Source organism: Hemicordylus capensis, chromosome 15 (assembly GCF_027244095.1).
Source record: "Hemicordylus capensis ecotype Gifberg chromosome 15, rHemCap1.1.pri, whole genome shotgun sequence".
Classification (NCBI taxonomy): Eukaryota; Metazoa; Chordata; class Lepidosauria; order Squamata; family Cordylidae; genus Hemicordylus; species Hemicordylus capensis.
In genome coordinates this window covers 14,123,125-14,143,152 of record NC_069671.1, presented here as the reverse complement: position 1 = coordinate 14,143,152, position 20,028 = coordinate 14,123,125, and the positions used below count along the sequence as shown (strand labels likewise).

The 20,028-nt window shown below is 44.8% G+C and overlaps 1 protein-coding gene across 5 annotated transcripts in view; it reads left to right on the top strand.

The window, feature by feature from the left end:
- Positions 1-20,028, top strand: part of P2RX7 (purinergic receptor P2X 7) — a 104,020-nt gene that overhangs the window by 8,001 nt on the left and 75,991 nt on the right. For 2 of the 5 annotated variants that reach the window (XM_053279651.1, XM_053279653.1), the window contains 4 exons: positions 10,071-10,160; positions 10,630-10,722; positions 14,831-14,937; positions 17,965-18,059. In XM_053279651.1, coding sequence (XP_053135626.1) covers positions 18,054-18,059 — 6 coding nt within the window. In that variant the 5' untranslated portion in view covers positions 10,071-10,160; positions 10,630-10,722; positions 14,831-14,937; positions 17,965-18,053. Of the gene's footprint in view, positions 1-2,940; positions 3,020-9,926; positions 10,161-10,629; positions 10,723-14,830; positions 14,938-17,964; positions 18,060-20,028 lie in introns of those variants that run through there. The other 3 variants (XM_053279655.1, XM_053279654.1, XM_053279656.1) reach the window with 3 other exon arrangements.

Sequence of the window (20,028 nt, the reverse complement as noted above, 5' to 3'; positions counted from 1 at the left end):
GCACAATTTATTTTGATCATTCTATTTTTCTTGGTATCACAGTTGCTTCAGCTTACCTCTTTGGAAAATCTTGTCTGTCTTACCATTGACGTCAATAAGACAAGGAGACATATATAGGGAACACTATATCAGGGTTGAGATCTGTTGTGCTGTTTTGGTAGCTCATGCTATCCTCTGCAGTGTGGCCAAGTCTTAAAAGGGAAACCAGCCTGAGTATTATCCTAAAACACTCAAGGCAGGCCCCAAAGCTGTCAAATGTAGGAAACGTCATTTTAGTGGTAAAGGCAGAGGATGCTTCAAGAGATTTTAGTTCTGTCTTTCCTGTGCCACAAACGTCTCAGGTGACTTTAGTCTCTCAACCGCTCTGGGACTCCATTTAATCATCTTGTACAATATGGATTGCAATACTTGAACTCAAAGACATCCTGTAAAGTTTTCCAACCTCTTGGGGGGCAAAATCAAATGATGGTGTTGCATTATACATTTGCACCTTGAGGAAGGATGATGTCCTTTTTAGTATCTCTACACAGGGCATTACGGGATTGTGTTCCTTGGAACTATTTTGCAAAGTGAATCATTTTACTGTGTTCAAGTAGAATTTAAAGACAATTTTTGTGGCTCATTCATGCCATTGGAGTTTGTTTTCTTCTTGTGACAATGGGCTATTTTCAGTCATGCTTTAACAATTGTAATCCTGTGGGTGAAACAGAGGGATATATGGCATTAATTAATCTCTTCCACAAGAATTCTTCTCTGTTTCTGGCATATACAGTCTAGTAATTTTATGATTTTATGAGAGTTTTTTTGCTTTTTTAAGGCTGTTGTACTATGGGTGCCAGGAGTCGAAATTGACTTGACGACACACTTTACGTTTTACTATGTTAGAAAACCGTTCTGTATATAGAATGTTAATACCACCTCCACCACACATAAGAAGAGAGGAAAGCTGGTCTTGTGGTAGCAAGCATGAGTTATCCCCTTAGCTAAACAGGGTCCACCCTGGTTGCATATGAATGAGATACTAGAAGTGTGAGCACTGTAAAATATTCCCCTCCGGGGATGGAGCCACTCTGGGAAGAGCAGAAGGTTCCAAGTTCCCTCCCTGGCAGCATCTCCAAGATAGGACAAGATTTTTTTATTTTTTATTTTTGATAGGGTTGAGAGAGACTCCTGCCTGCAACCTTGGAGAAGCCGCTGCCAGTCTGTGTATACATTACTGAGCTAGATAGACCAGTTGTCTGACTCTGTATGTGGCAGCTTCCTATGTTCCTAAGAATTAGATTATGTAATAGCTTTAGTTCAATTGTCCAGCCTTCAAACATGCTGAAAAACCAAACAACCATAATCCTACATGTTATCAAGTTTCCTTTTCCTCCTAGCAGCATGAAAGGAAGAAATTGGAAAGCAACGCCCAGTCCGTTGTCTTGACTGGGAGTGGGACCAATTGCCATTTCTCTTTTCCTCTTTGAGAACTTAGTGGCCCTTCTACCTCCTGATTATAACCTATTTGTAATGTGATTTATTTGTTACATTGTTATCTTGCCTTCTGTCCATCATGGAATCACGGCAGTTTATATGAGATGAGAAGTTATCACCCATCCAGGCAGTGACCAGATCTAGAACTACTTTGTCTCAGCAAGGCAGCTGTATTGTGTGCCTTCAAACCATATCGTGCAACCTTATGAAATACTGTACCCGAATTTGCTTGTTTTCCTTTTTTCTTCCCTGTACTCTTTTCCTTTTGGATCAGACCAACTAAACGGTAAACCTGCAGGGAAGGCTTGTGTTGTGTTTTAATTTTTGTGCATCACCTAGCATATTTTCAGTACCTGAGAGATATTAGAAGAGCCAGTGTGGTGTAATGGTTAGAATGCTGGACTAGAACTGGGGAGACTCGGGTTCAAATCCCCATTCAGCCATGATACTAGCTGGGTGACTCTGGGCCAGTCACTTCTCTCTCAGCCTAACCTACTTCACAGGGTTGTTGTGAGGAGAAACTCAAGTATGTAGTACACGGCTCTGGGCTCGTTGGAGGAAGAGCGGGATATAAATGTATAAATGCATAAATACATAAATTCGTTGTTCCGCTGACATGACTTTGTTGACTGAATGGAAGAAAACCTCCCCCCCTTCCGCCCCCTGTTGATAGGACTAATTTGTGACAGAATAACTTTTGATTTCTTGTTTATTTGTTTTAGGTCAGTGGTTTCCAACCTTTTCCTTTATGCAAACCACTGCATCATCATCAAAAGCTTTTGTGGACCCACCACTTAGGCAAGCCATTTTAAACATTTGTAATATAGCCTCTGGCTGACTGGAGTCAAATGTATATATTATGGGGTATTAAAATGCATCTATTTCTAAAAATTTATGATGCTCACTTACAAACATATTGCACTCATCACAGTACATTTACCTTCTGTAGGCCTAACAGTGGGGAAAAATATAACATTGACCTAATGAGAAGGCTGATGTTGATTATTATTACACTGTATATTTTTCTTCCCCCCATGGACCACCTGCTGTCCTCTCGTAGACCACCAGTGTTCCATGGACCACAGGTTGGGAACCATGGTTTTAGGTTGTTTTAGATATCTGAAACCAACCTGCAAATGTTGCAAGTGAAAATGTCAAAATTTAAAATCTCTGTTCAATCAAAACACAAAATTGAACTGGGCAGATTAAAAATGGACATCTCCAGGTGTTTAGAAGATAATTCCTCCCACATTGGTATTAATCACAAAACACTATCACAAACTCCCTATCTATATTATTATTTCTCCTGGGTGTGCCTTCGAATGTGTGTCCCGGCCACCCAGTTGATTGGCTGGGTGGCGGAGGCGCCTGATTGGCTGGCGCACCCAGGAGAATTGGCCGGCGGCGGGCCAGGCTGCGGCAATGGCAGCAGGTCCGGCCCGGCCACAGAGGCGAGGCAAGGCGGCGGGCCTGACCGTGGCGGTGGCAATCGGCCCGGCAGCCTGGGCCCGTGCCCGCCCAGAGACTGGAGCTGAAGGTGCAGGTGGGGGAGAGGTAGCCGGCCCAAAAAGGCCGGCCGCAGAGGCTGGCAAGCAGTGGCAGCGGGCCCGGCGAGCCGCGGAGGCGGTACTTGGTGCAGTGGGCCCAGCCGCAAAGGCGGCACTCAGCCCAGAGGCGGCTCTTGGCCAGGCGGCAGGACCGGCCACCGAGGCCAGGTGCCTGTGGGGTGGGAGGGAATCGGGCAGTAGGACTTCCCTGTTTGCCACCCGGGAGGAGGAGCGGCGGCGGCGGGGCCCTTTTTGGCAGCCCGCCAGCCGCCCAGTAAGGAGAGTAAAATGGGGAGGAGGGAAGGGGGAGGAGGGAGTGGGGGAGGGCAAGAGGGAGGGGGAGGGCAAGAGAGTGTGGGACAGGGGGAGGGCAAGAGGGCAGGGGGGAGGGGAAGAGAGCATGGGGGAGGGGGAGGGAGGAAGATGAGAGAGTGGGGCAGGATGAAGGGCAAGAGAGAGTGGGGCAGGGGGAGGGGAAGGGCAGGAGAGAGGAGCAGGGGGAGAGAGGGCAGGAGAGAGTGGGGCAGGAGGGTGAGAGAGAGGGGTAGGTGGGGGAGGAAGGGCAAGAGAGAGTAGGGAGGGAGGGGATGGGCAAGAGAGTGGGGCGGGAGGGAGGGGAAGAGGGGCAAGAGTGTGGGGCAGAAGGGAGGGATTGGGAGGGAGAGTGGGGCAGGAGGGAGGGGGGAACAGCCGGCCCCCAAGAGCGCACAGATGCTTTGTGCAGGTTGGCTAGTGTAAACTTATTACAATTATATCCCACTTTTCCTCCAAGGAGCCCAGAGTGGTGTACATGTTTGTACTCACAACAACCAGCTGAGGTAGATTAGGCTGAGAGATATGCAATTGGCCCAGAGTCACCCAGTGAGTTTCATGGCTGAATGGGGATTTGAACTCAGGTCTCCCCAGTCCTAGTCCAACATTATAACCACTGCACCACACTGGTTCCTGTGAAATGGCTCCCTTCGAAAGATGGAAGCCATTGCTCCAAAAGCCAGGCTTTATAGAGTAATGAACTCATAGTGCTCTTGATTATAGCAGAACGTTGGTCAATAACCATTACAATTATTCAAAGGTAGGATTGCATAGAGGCACATGCTCATATAGTACATAATGTTCCATACTTATAAGCTTATGGTAAACCCCTCCTGTATTCTACCAAATAAAACAACATGGCTCTGTACTCACCAGGAGTCAATACCGACTCGACAGCACAACTTTACCTTACCTTTTACAAGCAATAAGCTTACCTATTTGATAGTCAATGGTTATATGCAGATATAATGGTAAGTCATGGTTTGCCAGAATGAGCACTAGCGGCCCTGAATAACAGCAACAATAATAACAACAACAAAACAACAACCCAATACTGAGAACAACAACAACAGTTAACCACAAGATTATAGCCTAAACAGGCAGTGACTGGCAGAAGTGTTGAGGTCCCTACAACAACTAAAAAATAGCAGAAAGTTCCCAGAGCTCAATATTTTCAGGTTTAGAACCCTGCTTTTCTCTTTGGTTTGTGCATAACTACTACTACTACTACTACTACTACTACTATGGATATTTATCTACTGCTTTTCAACAAAAATTCCCAAAGAGGTTTATATAGAGAAATAAGAATAAATAAACAAAGATGGTTCCCTGTCTCTAAAGGGCTCACAATCTAATAAGAAAGACACCAGCAACAGCCACTGGAGGGATGATGTGCTGTGGTTGGGTAGGGCCAGTTGCTCTCCCCCTGCTCAACAAAGAGAATCACCACTTTAAAAAGGTGCCTCTTTGCTCAGTTAGCAGCAGGGTACATAACTCTCGTCTACGTCAGAGGGGATTATATACTAACTGAAATTGTCCTGACCTCCATACCCCTGTCTATTTTAGACTGTTTGGCTTCTTGACTTATTCAGTTATTCTCAGATACTTGGCTTAATTTTATCTTTTTAAAAAACCCTACACACTAGAGGCATGTGTAAAGTAATTGGCTTTTCCTCTAGATTGGAGCCATTTAGGCTTTTGCTTCAGAAACAAGGTTGCCAACTTGTACAGTATATCTTTTCCTATGCCTATCAACTGTCTGCTAAGTACAAAGAGAGCATATGAGCATGGAGAGAAAATGGTGAAAACAGAGGTCCCCTGCTAACTGAGCAAAGAGGCACCTTTTAAGTGGCGATTCTCTTTATTTAGCAGGGGGAGAGCAACTGGCCCTATCCAGCTCCAGCACAACATCCCTCCAGTGGCTGTTGCTGGTGTCTATCTTATGTTTCTTTTTTAGATTGTGAGCCCTTTGGGGACAGGGAGCCGTTTTATTCATCTGTTTATATCTACGTAAACCTCTTTGGGAACTTCTGTTGAAAAGCAGTATATAAATATTTGTCGTTTTCATATTTGTACTAAATTTCTTTGTCATGCTGCTTCTCCATTAATTGCCAAATCTATTCGGAAAGTTTGACTGCTGCAGTTAAATTAACTTGGCAGTAATTTAACAGAAGTATCCCTGCTATGAATTCCTTGAGTGAGAGCCACAGCAGCAAAATTATTGTCATCATTTGAATCATCATGTGCACTACTGGGGTCTTCCAAATACTTCACAACATATATGACATGTCCTCATGGCAGCTAACACCCCTGGTGTTAACAATGCTTTAAGGATGTTGTATAGTTTTAGTATATTTGTTATGTTTTTAAGAACTATGTCTAATGTTGGTATATTGTAATGTTTTTGATTATTTATATATAAAATATATATTTCCAAAGAGCTGGATGTTGGGAAGGAGGGCTTTGATATTGCAAGAAAGATATGGGAGGGTGCAATAAATTTGTAGCAGATTAAAGCCTTTGTCTCAGAGCTAGCTCACAAGGGGGACAAGAAATGCCGAGTCATCCCTGGTGAGCTGCCTGGCTGGGCTTCTCCTAAAACCTTTTTATATTTCCAGTAGTTTTAAAATGCTGCCACCAAGCACCTTAAAGCTTGTAGAGAATAGGACCAGTGGATTGGGTGCTTTACTCCAGCTGAGTATTGGGCCAATTAAAACAACAACAACAACCTTCCACGTGTATGCTTACATGGGAAGAGAAAAAACTGATAGCTGCTGCGTACTTGAGGATGCTTTTGCACCAGATAAATCTCCCTTTCTGCCCCCTTTTCCTGAGTTAAAAACCAACCCAGAGAGGCTTTGTAAAAAAAAAAAAATCAAAAAAAGTTTTATTCAATTACTACAGACTGCTTCCATCTGAGGCATTTAGTTTTAGATACATTCAAAAATACTTAGTAGTTTACAAAAATAGGTTGTCCTAGGCTTCAGTTGCAGTTTGCATTTAGACACACTTAAAAGTTTACAGAGTCTTTTGCAACGCCTTAGGTGGGTTGAGCGTAAGCTAGTGTATCTTATTTTAATTACATTGCAGGTAAACAATAATAGAACAGTATCAGGAATATGCAAAGCACACATACACACAAATGTAAGTTTCTAATGCAAAATCTGACTAACAAACTGTTCCTTATGCTGAATCCCCTTTTCCTCGAAAACTCACCCAACACCTGATGAGAATCAAGCTTCCTGCAATCCTGTCTCTCTAGGATTCTGCAGTTATTCCATGAGAGAAACCTCCATGCTGGCTTTGACCATGAGGGAGCAAAAACTCCTTGCTCCTTACCAACCCTTTCCACACACACTTCTCCAGCATAGACCACCCTTCTCCAGAATTCCCAGCAACCGCTCACTAGGGCCCACCCACCTGGTGTACTGATTGGCTGTCCTGGAGTTCACCAGCCCGTCAGTTGAAACAAGGGTTCACTCCCTGTTAATTCTTTAGAAGGAGGGGAGGCTTATCACTACAGCAGCCCTGTACACTCTGGTCACTCAGTGAGGAGGATGGTCACCAAGTGGTTGCCAGATTTGGCTTTTTAAAAGCCAAATTCTGGGTTACATCCCCTATTTCACACAAGTATACCCCTCAGGTTCTGGCAACAGGTTCAGTCCCCAGTATCAGAGACAGGGGGAGATTTTGCCCCTCTCACCTCATCAGTTTCCCCTTGTCCAGGTAAGGGCAGTTTTCCAGGTGACCTAATGCTGTCTGAAGACTGGGGGCAGGTCTATTGAAAGTGGAGTCTAGGGCACGGCTTGCGATCTTTAATTTCTGGCTAAAGTTGAGTCTTTTTTTCCATGGGTTTATCTCCACTGACACTTGCAGATAATTTTCATACAGCTTGGAAACAGTCTCTAATTGGAAAGCTTTCATCTGATGGATTTTCTTCCGATTATTTGATTTCCCTGGGATATGAACGGTCCAGATCTACCCTTAGACAGCACATTTTAGATACTGACTGCCAAAATGATTTAAGCTTAGTCCCCAGTTATATTATTCCAAGGAGGCCATCTCAGCAATTAGCACCAGCTGCCTACCTTTCTTCATTAACTGAACCAAAACAGAGGAGGGCATTCACATCATGATGGTGTGTTTCAGTGTTCTTCCATCTGCCCTGCTAGATGTCAGAGAACTCCCTTTGCAGATCACACTTGCCCCTGTGGCTCTGCTTTAGTTGAGACAGTGGCACATACTTTATTGTGTTATTAACTTTATCGTAATGTTCATAACATCTTTACTGTTCCTTTTTCATTGGATTTATCAGGTCGTACTAGTGACTTTTATGTTTCTTATCTTTTGTCTGATCAGAAGTCAGCTATAACCTTTAGTGTAGCAAAATTTGGTGTCGCAGCATGTAGAATTCATCAGGAGCTGCCTCAAAAGACTTATAAGAACAGTGACAAAGTATCCAAAGAGGCAGGCAGTCATTTAATTCTTATTTATATTTTAATTTGCATATATATATTGCTTGTGTGTTATCTTGTTTTGCTGGTCAAAGACCAAATCAAGTTCTATTTTGTTTATTTATTTTATTTATTTTTATTGTTGAACTTATATACCGCCTTTCATTACAAACAATCCCAAGGCGGTTTACAAAAATTAAAAAACATACAATAATATGACAATAAAAATATTAAGCTAAAAATATAAAACAAATCTAAATTAAAATCTATAGAATACAAGCATAAAAACTGTACACGGATAAAAACACATAGAAGCAGCAATAGAAAACAATCATGTAAAAGCCTGGATAAAAAGCCAAGATTCAACAAGCTTTCTAAAAACTGTGATGGAGTCTGGGGAGCGAATGGCCACTGGGAGAGCATTCCAAAGTCTGGGGGCAGCAACAGAGAAGGCCCTGTCCTGCGTGCATGACAGCCGAGCCTCCCTCATTGTTGGCACCTGGAGCAGAGTCCTCTCAGATGACCTCATCAAGCAGGCAGCAACCCTTGGGAGCAGGCGGTCCCTCAAGTACCCTGGGCCCAAACTGTTAAGGGCTTTAAAGGTCACCAGCACCTTGAATTGGACCCGGAAACAAACTGGTAGCCAGTGCAGCTCTTTCAAAATGGGTGTGATGTGCTCCCATCGGGCAGCTCCGGATAAAACCCTAGCTGCCGCGTTTTGCACTAGCTGAAGTTTCCGGATATTATTCAAAGGCAGCCCCACGTAGAGCGTGTTACAGTAATCCAGCTGCGATGTTACTAAGGCATGGGTAACTGTGGCCAGATCTGCCTTCTTGAGAAAGGGACGCAGTTTGCACACTAGCCGAAACCATGCAAAGGCACCCCTGGCCACTGCCTCCACCTGAGCTTCCAAAAGCAGAGCCAGGTCCAGTAGTACCGCGTACTTGCTCCTTCAAGGGGAGTGCAACCCCATCCAGAACCCCTAAAATCTCCTCATCCCAACTGGCTCTCCTACTGACCAACAGTACCTCTGTCTTGTCCGGATTAAATGTCAGTTTATTAGCCCACATCCAACCCATCACAGCCTCCAGCCCCTGATTCAGGACATCCACCACCTCCCTGTTCTATATCCATGCCCAGGGATTGATTGTTCCCCATAGGAATGAATGGCAACCATTCACTTATATGGGCACTTAGGGACAATGTTAGGGAAGGGAGTGTCTAAGCCTGCTCCCCAGTGAACCTGGCCATTTAACAGCAATCCTACTCCTTTCTACATAGCTCTAGAGGTCCCTGGGTTCTGATTCCTGGTCACTCTGTAAAGACCTGCCATTCTCAGACATTCCTGATAATGAATCTTCCCAATGTTGACCTCTGATCTTCTGTTGGCCGTAGGTGTCCTCTAGTGTATCCTTATGCTATTCACCATAAGGTATATATGGAAGTGGGGAGTGCAAGGCAGGAAGGAAGGAGTTGGGCCGTTTGGGATTAAGGGTAGCCTTGTGGGGGTGGGGAGCAGTCTGCATATGGGCCCAAGGGAAAGATAAAGCTGACATTAACTTCAAAGTCAAGAGTAGGGAGGCTGGTGCTCTATCCTACTAAACCAAGTGCCTTCTTCAAACTGCAGGATGTCATGTTCTAAAGGAGCTTCCGTTTCTTTTGATGCATTGCCAATTTCTACTTTTTAGCAGCCTAATCCTTCGTGCATCTTTAGTTGGAAGTAAGTCCCACTATGTCCAACATAACTACACAAGACTCCCACTTCAGTCACATTATTTCCCTCCCTCCCTCCCTCCCTCTCTCTCTCACACACACACACAAATGTATGCTTTAAAACATAAAATAACTGGGCATATTTCCATGCCTGTACAGGAAGTGAAATACTGCACACCACTGGAAATCAACAAAATCAGATGTTCTAGCTTGTTTTGCCACATTCTTATCTTGTGTGATCTCAACCAGCCATTGTTTGGGACTTTCATCTAGGTTAAACCAGGACAATATCTGTCTGAGCAAGGAGAGCACCAAAGGGGTGCTAATTCCTTGCTGGAATCCTGCCTTGTCATCCTTGGAAATAACACAGCTCTTTTCTTTATTCTCTGTAAGGCATTTGCCCCTGGGCATGTTGGCAGGGAATTCCGGCTATTGCTCCCTTGCATAGATAGACTGCAATCTGTTCAGGATCAAGTGGCTGTTATCTTGTACCTACATAACTTGTAAATAAATATAAATCAGTGGTTGGATCCTTGACCCATGACCATCTCAACCTTGTTTCTGCCAGGTTGCTCCCCCTTCTCCACAACAGCATCAGACCTTGTTCTGGTCATGTTTGTCCAAGATCACAGTCAAGGGACAAGACTGAACCACACATGTAAGTAAAGTTGGTGCGGTTGGTTAGAAGTCAGCAACAACCACCCTCTCTAGAGTGGGTGAGCTGGTCTTGTGGTAGCAAGCATGACTGGTCCCCTTTGCTAAGCAGGATCTGCCCTGGTTGCATATGAAAGGGAGACTAAAAGTGTGAGCACTGGAAGAGATTCCCCTCAGGGGATGGAGCCGCTCTGGAAAGAGCATCTAGGTTCCAAGTTCCTTCCCCAGCATCTCCAAGATAGGTCTGAGAGAGATTCCTGCCAGAAACCTTGGAGAAGCTGCTGCCAGTCTGTGAAGACAATACTGAGCTAGATAGACCAATGGTCTGACTCAGAAGGCAGCTTCCTATTTTCCTATGTTTCTAGAGTTCCTCAAACACCATGTGAACAGAAAAGTTTACAGCTTGTGCCCAACTGCCCATGTGTTTGAATCTACAGTATGTTGACTATAAATGTTTGTGTAATTATTTCCAGGATTTCTATCCCACTCATCAGCATAATCAAGATATATCAGCCTATTACCCCCCTCGACCAAGACCACAATGGGACCTCTTCAGTAAAGCCTTAGTAAGTTGGTGTTCTTAACATTTGACATACATTATGCAGCATTTACATTTCCCAAATGTCCCTCGTTCTCTTACCATTTTCTATCTGAAAACTTAGTTTACCCAGGAAGCTGTTTGCCTGATCAGGTCTGGCCAAAAATTGATAGGTTTAGGGTTAGGGATTATATGTGATATATGTGGATTCAGGTTCCTTCTCCAAAGTCTCTGGAAGCGAAATCTCTGAGTAAGGTATGGGTGCATCTTGTTTCTTGTAGTATACATGTATGTCAATACATGCACACAAACACTAAGGCACAACCTGCCATTTCACAACTTACAGCTGCTGAGCTCCATTTTGAATGGTTGATATTGTAGGACAATGATGGTTTTCCAGTGTATCTTGAAATGAGCAAGCAACCTCCTAGATCTTGAATTGCAGAAGCAAATACAGCATACAAACAGACAGCGTAGGTCCCACAGCACTTTGTCATGATGGTGGTGGGTAATAAAGAGAGTTGGTCTTGTGGAGCAAGGATTACTTGTCCCCTTAGCTAAGCAGGGTCCACCCTGGTTGCTTATGAACAGGAGACTAAATGCGTGAGCACTGTAAGATATTCCCCTTAGTTGGGGATGGGGCGGCTCTGCGAAGAGCATCTGCATGCAGAAGGTCCCAAGCGCCCTCCCTGACATCTCCAAGATAGGACTGAGAGAGAATCCTGTCTGCAGCCTTGGAGAAGTTGCTGCCAGTCTGTGTAGTCAACTACTGAGCTAGATGGACCAATAGTTTGATTTGGTATATGGCAGCTTCCTATGTTCCTGAGGTGAGGCCTTGGGCAATTAGGGTTGCCCAAGGTATGGTATGGTATGGGAATTAGGATGTTGCAAGCATGTCCTTTTTGTCCATGAAACATTTCAGGCCTGCTCAACCTAGACTCCCCCAGTTCTTTTTGGACTACAACTCCTATAATCCCCAGCCACAGTGGCCAATAGCTAGGGATTATGGGAGTTGTAGGCCAACATCTGCAGGAGGGTCAAAGTTGAGCAGTCCTGTATTAGAGAGTATGGGTGCATTTCAGCAGGGCTTGTGTGGGAGAACTTCCCAATGGATGGTTCACCACCCTGCCCCAATTAGGTGTCCTACTCAACTAGCCTTAATGGTGTCCTTGCTAGACCCTTACTCCTGGTGAGGCTCCAGCAAACACTTTTATGAGGAGCACTTGCACTTTGCTCATGGCCCACTGCTGATCTGAGAAAGGCTAGAGCCTGACCTTCCGCCCAAGGGTTGGTGGGATGACATACCCCCTCAGCTCTTAAGGATGCAGTAATTCCTTACAAATAGTCCCTCTGTTTCATGGAATTTGCCCCTCTGATGGGACACAGAAAGGTCAAAGACAGGCAGCCCTTGTCTCCAGCCTTGGTAAATAAACAACTTGAGACTTGTATTAATAGCAGCAGATCTGCTTTCTCCTTGTTGGGCTCCTCTTGTTTCATCCGTGGAGAAGACAGAGGAACACAATACGTCCTGCCTCTCTCCCTCCCGAGGGGAAATGAAGCCAATAGGGAGAGCCTATTATGTTTAAAGTTATTACAGAAGAACAGTCTCGGAGAAAGGAGATACCCCCGTTTGTATTCAGTAACTATTGGCTACCGCAGCGAACGATACGGACAGTTCTGCATTGTTGAAAGTCTTACATGGGAAAAGGTTTTGGTGCTACGTCAGGCTAAGAGAAAACACCTCAGTCTAATAATAATTGTTATGGACTTCAGTGGATGGAAGGCGTACTTGTCCTTTGACATTTCCCTCCATGTAGGTTATTTGAGTCCACCATGAAGCAACACGGCTGGTCTACATGCAAACCGCAACACCCTATAGTCATATATGGTGTTTCTTTTGTGTGTAATGTGTCAGAGTGCATGATAATACCATAATCCCAAGAATCTGTGATTCTGATCACAGTTGTTCCTTTCAGGATTGGCTCCTCTTGGTGCTAATGGCCTGAATTTTATTACATTTTTAAAAAATGGGAATAACATGTAATAAGATGCAGGGTGCTGTAGAACCTTTGTTGCAGTTTCCTTACCATTTAACCCTGCAAGATAGATTTCTGGGGCAATTGTGCATATGTATTGGAATAAAGGAATTCTTGCTTTTTTTGATGAGCAGGCTTTGGCCCACCAAAATGTTTTTTCGCCATAAATGTTTTAATCTCAAAGGTGCCACATAACTCTTTGTTGTAAAAAATGGCAACTTGAGACTGGTGAGAGAGAGTTTCACCCCAGGACATTCAGCTGTTGACCTGTCAGGTATCTCTCCCTTAATTAATATTTAATATTTTTAATTAAATCCCAACAACAAAGAATTCAAGAGTGTGAGCCAAATGAGTTAGTTCTAGCAAAAGCACCACTGAGTTTTGTGGCAGCTTAAAGCCCAATAATTTCACCGTGGCAGTGTCTTCTGTGGCTTACAGCCACCTTTGCCAGAGGCATGAAGTGTTATCCTCCGATGGCAGACATTTGGCAGGCTGTCTATGATGGACAGCTCCCTAATCTCAAGCAGCTACTCATCAGCAGCAGCCATCTAACAGAGACTCCAACCCAGGGATCAGGTTCTGTAACAGAGCCTGATGCCAGCTCTGCCCCCAAATCCACTCCAGCAGCCTAACAGCACCAGCCATCCCATCAATAGCTCCTTCATCTGCTCATCCCACAACATGATCTCTGCCATCACCTGCCAACAATGCCCTTCTGCTGCATGCGTAGGACAAACCATGCAGGCTCTATGAAAAAGAACACAACTTTGCCATTTAAACAACTTGAAAGAGGTGGGAGGGGGTTTCACCCCGGCTGCTGACCTGTCAGGTATCATTCCCACCCACCCCCCAGTATATTTTAAATTAAATCTTAAGTTTGTATTTAATATCTTGTTCAGTGCCCTGGGGTCTCAAGATGAGGGACAGAATACACATGTGAATAAGAAATACTTCAGATGGAGGCCCCAGCACGAAACCCTAGATCTCACCAGCAAATTCACTTCTATTTAATTTGGACTTAATCTGAAATGTGAGTTGGTTTCGCACTATAGCACTGCACTGCGAAAGAGACAAACTAATTACGAAAAGACCCAAAGAGTCTTGAGGCATCTTCAGGGCCAGCAGTACGTTCAAAGGGGGCCCTCAGCAAAGTGCCCTCCAGTGGACCCTATTCTCCACCCCTTATCTGGGCAGGAATAGTGGGTACAATGGCAGATGCAGGGCTCGTTTCCGTCTCCCATGCCCATCGTCCCACTTGCCACCAAGATAAGGGGTTGGGGGCTGCCCAGTCTAATCCTCCCAGGGGTCCAAACAGGAGTCCACGGTGGATCCCCCTGAATGCTTGGGACCTGGCAGCTGCCCATGAGTACTGTGTGCTGGCACAGCCCTGGGTTTTCATAGACCACAATCGACTTCATCAGATACATTTGTTAGTCCTAAATATATTTAGAATAAATTTTAGAATACAATCTTTAGATGAAACTTTTCAGAATGGTTCAACTTTAAGGTGCCACAAGGCATTGTTGTTGCTGCTGCCACCACAAGCCAACGCCGCTACGAAGTATGATCACCCGTGATGGCCTCTGGTGAAGGGATCCCTCTGATCCTTCCTAGCATTCCTTTGGAATCTGCACAGCAATCTCGCCGACCTACTGCTACTCCTTGCATTCAGCTATTTACAGGCCTTTTATGCCTCTGATGAGCTCTAGTCCACGGAAGCTTGTGCCACACTCACACTGTTGATCTTGAAGGTGCCAGAAGATCCTGGCTGCGTTTTTGGTTTCTTAGATGGTGATTCATCAAGGCTGTGTGGATGCCTATCCATTGAAAGAACACCTTGTACAAAAGAGCATGCCGTTGACTCCTTGGTTGGTCGTGTTTCCTTATCATATTTCCTTATCGGGAGACTGCAGTGACACTAAATCAGTTTGCCACTCTCTTGCCAGCACTAAGCCCAAAGGCCATCATAATTTGTGTTGTTTTAAATTGCACCGGAGAGCATTCCACATGGTGCAGGGTTTCCCAAGCATGTTGCTCTGCTTTCATTTGCAGCACACGCTTCTAAAATAAAACCTTTGCTTTTGTTTTGTGTTTTAATAGGTAATTTGAGACACACGATTAAAGACAGATGTTACTGGTTGCATTCCCAAGGGGACTTGGGCATAGAACAAAGCATGTTTCTCAAGAAAGCATCAAGACCTTAAAAGGCAAGTGAACAGACTCAAGGCAAAATTATATCCGGGGTGGAGGGATGGGGGTAATTTTCAGATGGATCATCATGTGCCTTTGCAAAGGTGGATACATGGGAGAATTTCCTTTAAAGCTACCATTGCAGATTAGAAGTTGAGACCAGACTCTCTTCCCCAAGCACAGCTCCAAGCTTATTTAGATGGTATTGTAAGTGTTCTTCTGTCCCATTTTACCCTAATCAGATCCCCAACATTGTCAGGCCTTTTGTGCTTTTAATAGGTGCAGGTGCAACAAGTGAGGGTGGGGAAGAAATATTATAAATAACGTGCAGTCTCATCACTGCTTCTCCATGGCCTTCCATGCCCTCTGGCCTGGAAGTCAGTTGCCTACTCCCAGAGATGTGAGGAGGATAGTGCTAGTTTATCCCTGGAGGGATGGAGAGGCATTCTGCACATGCCTAGTGGCACTCTTACTGCTTCACATTATCCTTATCAGTTATAGGCTGGGTTCCCAACTGACCAGACAAAACTGACCGGATCTGCTCCTGGTGCAAGATTTTATCTGCAGAAACCAGCAGGTTGTGCTTTTAACTGAGTTGAACGTGATCACCAGCTCTTTGCTGCAGTCAAATTACTCTCAAAGAGAGATCTTCAGGGGCCAGTTCAAAGTCCATCACCCTGGTTTACTGAACGGAAAACTAGCTCTAGGCCAGATCCTGGCTCAGAGTAATCCCTGCAGGAGTGATTATATCTCTCTTATGTACACACACACACCCCTTACAGGTGAAACTCGGAAAATTAGAATATCGTGCAAAAGTCCATTAATTTCAGTAATGCAAATTAAAAGGTGAAACTGATATATGAGACAGACGCATTACATGCAAAGCGAGATAAGTCAAGCCTTAATTTGTTATAATTGTGATGATCATGGCATACAGCTCATGAAAACCACAATCTCAGAAAATTAGAATATTACATGGAACCAATAAGACAAGGATTGAAGAATAGAACAATATCGGACCTCTGAAAAGTATACAGTGTACTGTGCTTGATTGGCCAGCAAACTCGCCTGACCTGACCCCATAGAGAATCTATGGGGCATTGCCGAGAGAAGGATGAGAGACATGAGACCAAACAATGCAGAATTGCTGAAGGCCGCTAATGAAGCATCCTGGTCTTCCATAATACCTACCTCATCAGTGCCACAGGCTGATAGCATCCATGCCACGCCGCATTGAGGCAGTAATTGCTGCAAAAGGGGCCCAAACCAAGTACTGAATACATATGCATGCTTATACTTTTCAGAGGTCCGATATTGTTCTATTCTTCAATCCTTGTCTTATTGGTTCAATGTAATATTCTAATTTTCTGAGATTGTGGATTTGGGGTTTTCATGAGCTGTACGCCATGATCATCACAATTATAACAAATTAAGGCTTGACTTATCTCACTTTGCATGTAATGCGTCTGTCTCATATATCAGTTTCACCTTTTAATTTGCATTACTGAAATTAATGGACTTTTGCACGATATTCTAATTTTCCAAGTTTCACCTGTATATGCCTGAGAAGTGAATGACTCAGAATTTACTGGAACCCATTAAGGTTTGAGAGACGCAAAGCACTTGGTGCTTTAAGTGCTGAGCGTTAGCTGGTACTTCTAGAAAGCATTAATTGAATTAAAATTGCTGGAAGATGGTGCCCAAAGCCAGGTTTTTCTAAGTTCCAATGTTTCTCCTCCGCTCTTAAAAGACATAGGAACAGAGGAAGCTGCCATATCCTGAGTCAGACCATTGGTCCATCTAGCTCAGTATTGTCTTTACAGACTGGCAGTGACTTCTCCGAAACTGCAGGCAGGAATGTCTCTCAGCCCTGTCTTGGAGATGCCACCAGGGAGGGAACTTGAAAACTTCTGCTCTTCCCAGAGCAGCTCCATCCCCTGAGGGGGAATATCTTACAGTGACCACACTTCTAGTCTCCCTTTCATATGTAACCAGGGAGGACCCTGTTTAGATAAGGGGACAAGTAATGCTTGCTACCACAAGACCAGCTCTCCTCTCCAAGACCAGCTGACCTCTCTCAGGTGGTCATCTCCAGAGCATCTGACATTTATTTGCTGGCGGTTGGGGTGTGTGTGCATCTGTATTGTCTGCCATACAGCTTTTGACGACATATGAACTCTGTGGTGGTGGTGGTGGTGGGGATAATTGTGCAGTGGCTATCCAGATGAATTATGTGTGGATACTGGTAGGGTTGGCCAATTTTTCACCTGGCCACAGGCTCGGACTGGCCCATAGGTCAACAGGGCATATTCCCGGTGCGCCCTACCCACGCGGTGCCCCTGCGCCCCAACTCTCACCCTTAATTACCTATTCTGCTCAAAACCTGGCGCCCTCCCCATATACATTCTGGCGCCCTCTCGGTGCCCCCAGTCCAGCCCTGCCTGGCCACTGTGGTTATGCATTGATCAGCACCTTGATGGGCAGATATAGTCAGGTGCTAATGCCTATCTCCATGGTGTGAAAAGCTTCATGGGATGATTTCTGCACATCAGAGCTGCTGTTAAGAGCCATAACAATTTCTTCTAGCCAGTTGGCAACCTTACCATCACATCCACCAGCCCCGAAACATCCACCAGGAGCATAGGAACCAATCTGCTGGGATCCTGAGCCACATTCTTCCTTTGTGCAAGTTGTCTGTTGTGTGTTCTGATTGACCTTTTGCTTTTGAAAAGGTAACACAGGGCACAGCCATAAGGCAAAGAGGGAACCTAGGAAGCATTTGCAGCTTATTAGCTGCATGTGCTTTGTTCTCCTTCCTGAGTAGCTGCAGTTCCAGCCAAAAAGCATTAAGGCCTTTGGAGGGGATAGAAGCGTACACAGGTTGTTCACCAGGTCATGCAAACACCTGGTTGAAAATCTTATTAATTTCCATGGGGTTTAGCAGTGGGGCTGATATTTCCAGTGGATCCAGCCCCTCTGTTTATACGAATGCAGCCTTCAGCAAGCACTTAGTGTTGTTGTTTTCTTCCTCTATGCTCCAGCAGGTGACAGAACCATTACAGAGCCCGTGCAAAGACTGCAAAGTGTCTTCATTTAGAATTTGCATGAAGTCTGGCTTAGCATTGGATTTTTGATGCTGGTAATTTTAAAAAGCCTAATTAGAATTACTTAAAAAGAAAGGCGGGAGTGGGGAGTAGACAAACAAGCACCATTCAGTTCAAATTACATCAGGACCTTTTGACGACATAAAAGCATGAGCCAGAAAACCTCTGAAAATTTGTATTGAGAAGTAGTTTGTTGACTTAGATCCTTTACCCGAATGAGATTTCTAGGAAAATATACATATCAGGACAAGAAACCCGGATCTTTACATCGTTGCCACGTATTAACATATTAAAAGATGTTGCTGTTTGTGCACAGATTCAAAATGTTTAAAGAATATCCATATTCCCTTTAGGCCAGCCGCGAAGTCCTAAATTGGAAAAGCATCTCAGCGCTCCAAGGTTACTTGTGGCGTTTCCAAAAATATCTTGAAACAAAACGCAAGAGGGGGGCACTTTGTTGGATGTTATCTGGACATAGAGAGTTTCAATCAAATTCTTCCAGACGTGTTAGAATAAAAGCTGGCCACTTGTTTTGACATAGCTGACTCACTAGCAAGTGGGGGAAGAAACAACCCACTTCTTCCAAGGTTGGAACAGGCTGGGCAACAAAGCTAAGAACCATAGCCATTTCCTCCTGGTTGGATTGTAATTCAATTGCATTTGGGGTGTGCTGTAAACATCTCTCTGACAGGCCCGTTTTGTGGTGGAACCGCACCTTAAAGACGAACACGTTGATGGTGGCACACATTTTCAGGGACTACAGATAAAGTTGAGCTGTGGGTGGCGTACCAGGATGATCTCCTGCCTGTGCCCCCTGTGAAATGGGCAAGAACTAGTGTGAAGGCAGTTCCATGTGGAACCATGAGAAGGTGGCAACAGGGTCTGGGAGCCAAACCGGAGAGCAGGAAGGTTGAGTCAGGTTGAGCCCGCCTTACAGGTACGAGCCACAGACAGAACATTCAAGACCTGGGCTGACCCTGGAAGAATTAATATAGAGCTGCAGGCCTGTTGGGACTTGGATGATCCTGGAGTGCACAGTGGGGAGGTAGACAAGTTGTTGACACCTGCCATCGTGGCTGAATGTTCAGGGTGTCTGCCACCAGACTGGCTTCTGGCCGCACAGAAACTTGCAAATGGGAGCTGGATACCTTGTGTAGGCAAAACACTGTGCTCCCAGCATGGGTGAGGGGAAAGGGGCAGCCCCCCCCATTAATGTGGATCAGCAGGTGCTTTGCTTTATATATATATGTATACAATTTCCCCATTCCCCAGAAAAAAATATGCAGAAGCCCATGACTCCCAGATCAGGTCCGTGAGGAGATCTCAAGGTGTGAACACTGCAAAGGGTGCAGAGCTGTTTGGTCCAGCCTGGTCCAAAGCATTCGGCTTACTCAGAAGGGAATTCCATTAAATTAAATGGGACTCGCTTCTAGCAATTTTGCTTAAGAGCCTTTGGGTGCCACATCAGCTGCACAAATGTTTGTGACTGTTGTGGCCAAAGGAAGGCCTTAGAATGGAGTCATTCGACCCATCACCTTAAAATTAAAAGGGCTCTTCTGTAAGAGAACCAAAAAGTAGCCAAGTGTGCATGGATTGAGCATTGAGTTGTCTTTAAACAGCTTTTCAGACTTCAGCCTGCTTCTTGGAGGCACCCTCTGCTCCAACATCTAGCATTCTAATCCCAGATGTGTGGGATAATTGGTGTTACTCTGCACATGTTTGAACTGGCTTGTTCCGATTTCCCATTATCTACGACTGAAAACAAATTCTGAAGCACATTCTGATGAAATTAACAACTGTTAATTTTTCCAGATAAAATATGCCACGATTTGCAACACATATACAATCTCTCTCTCTCTCTGTGGTGCATTTATGCTTATAATTGTATTGTTCAATTATTATTTTAAGAGGGAGCTTCCATTTCGTTCAGTCAGATCCACCCGCAGGGCATAATGGCAAGGAAGGGAAAATAGAGAGGCAGGCTTGAGCTACCGTATGCCAGGA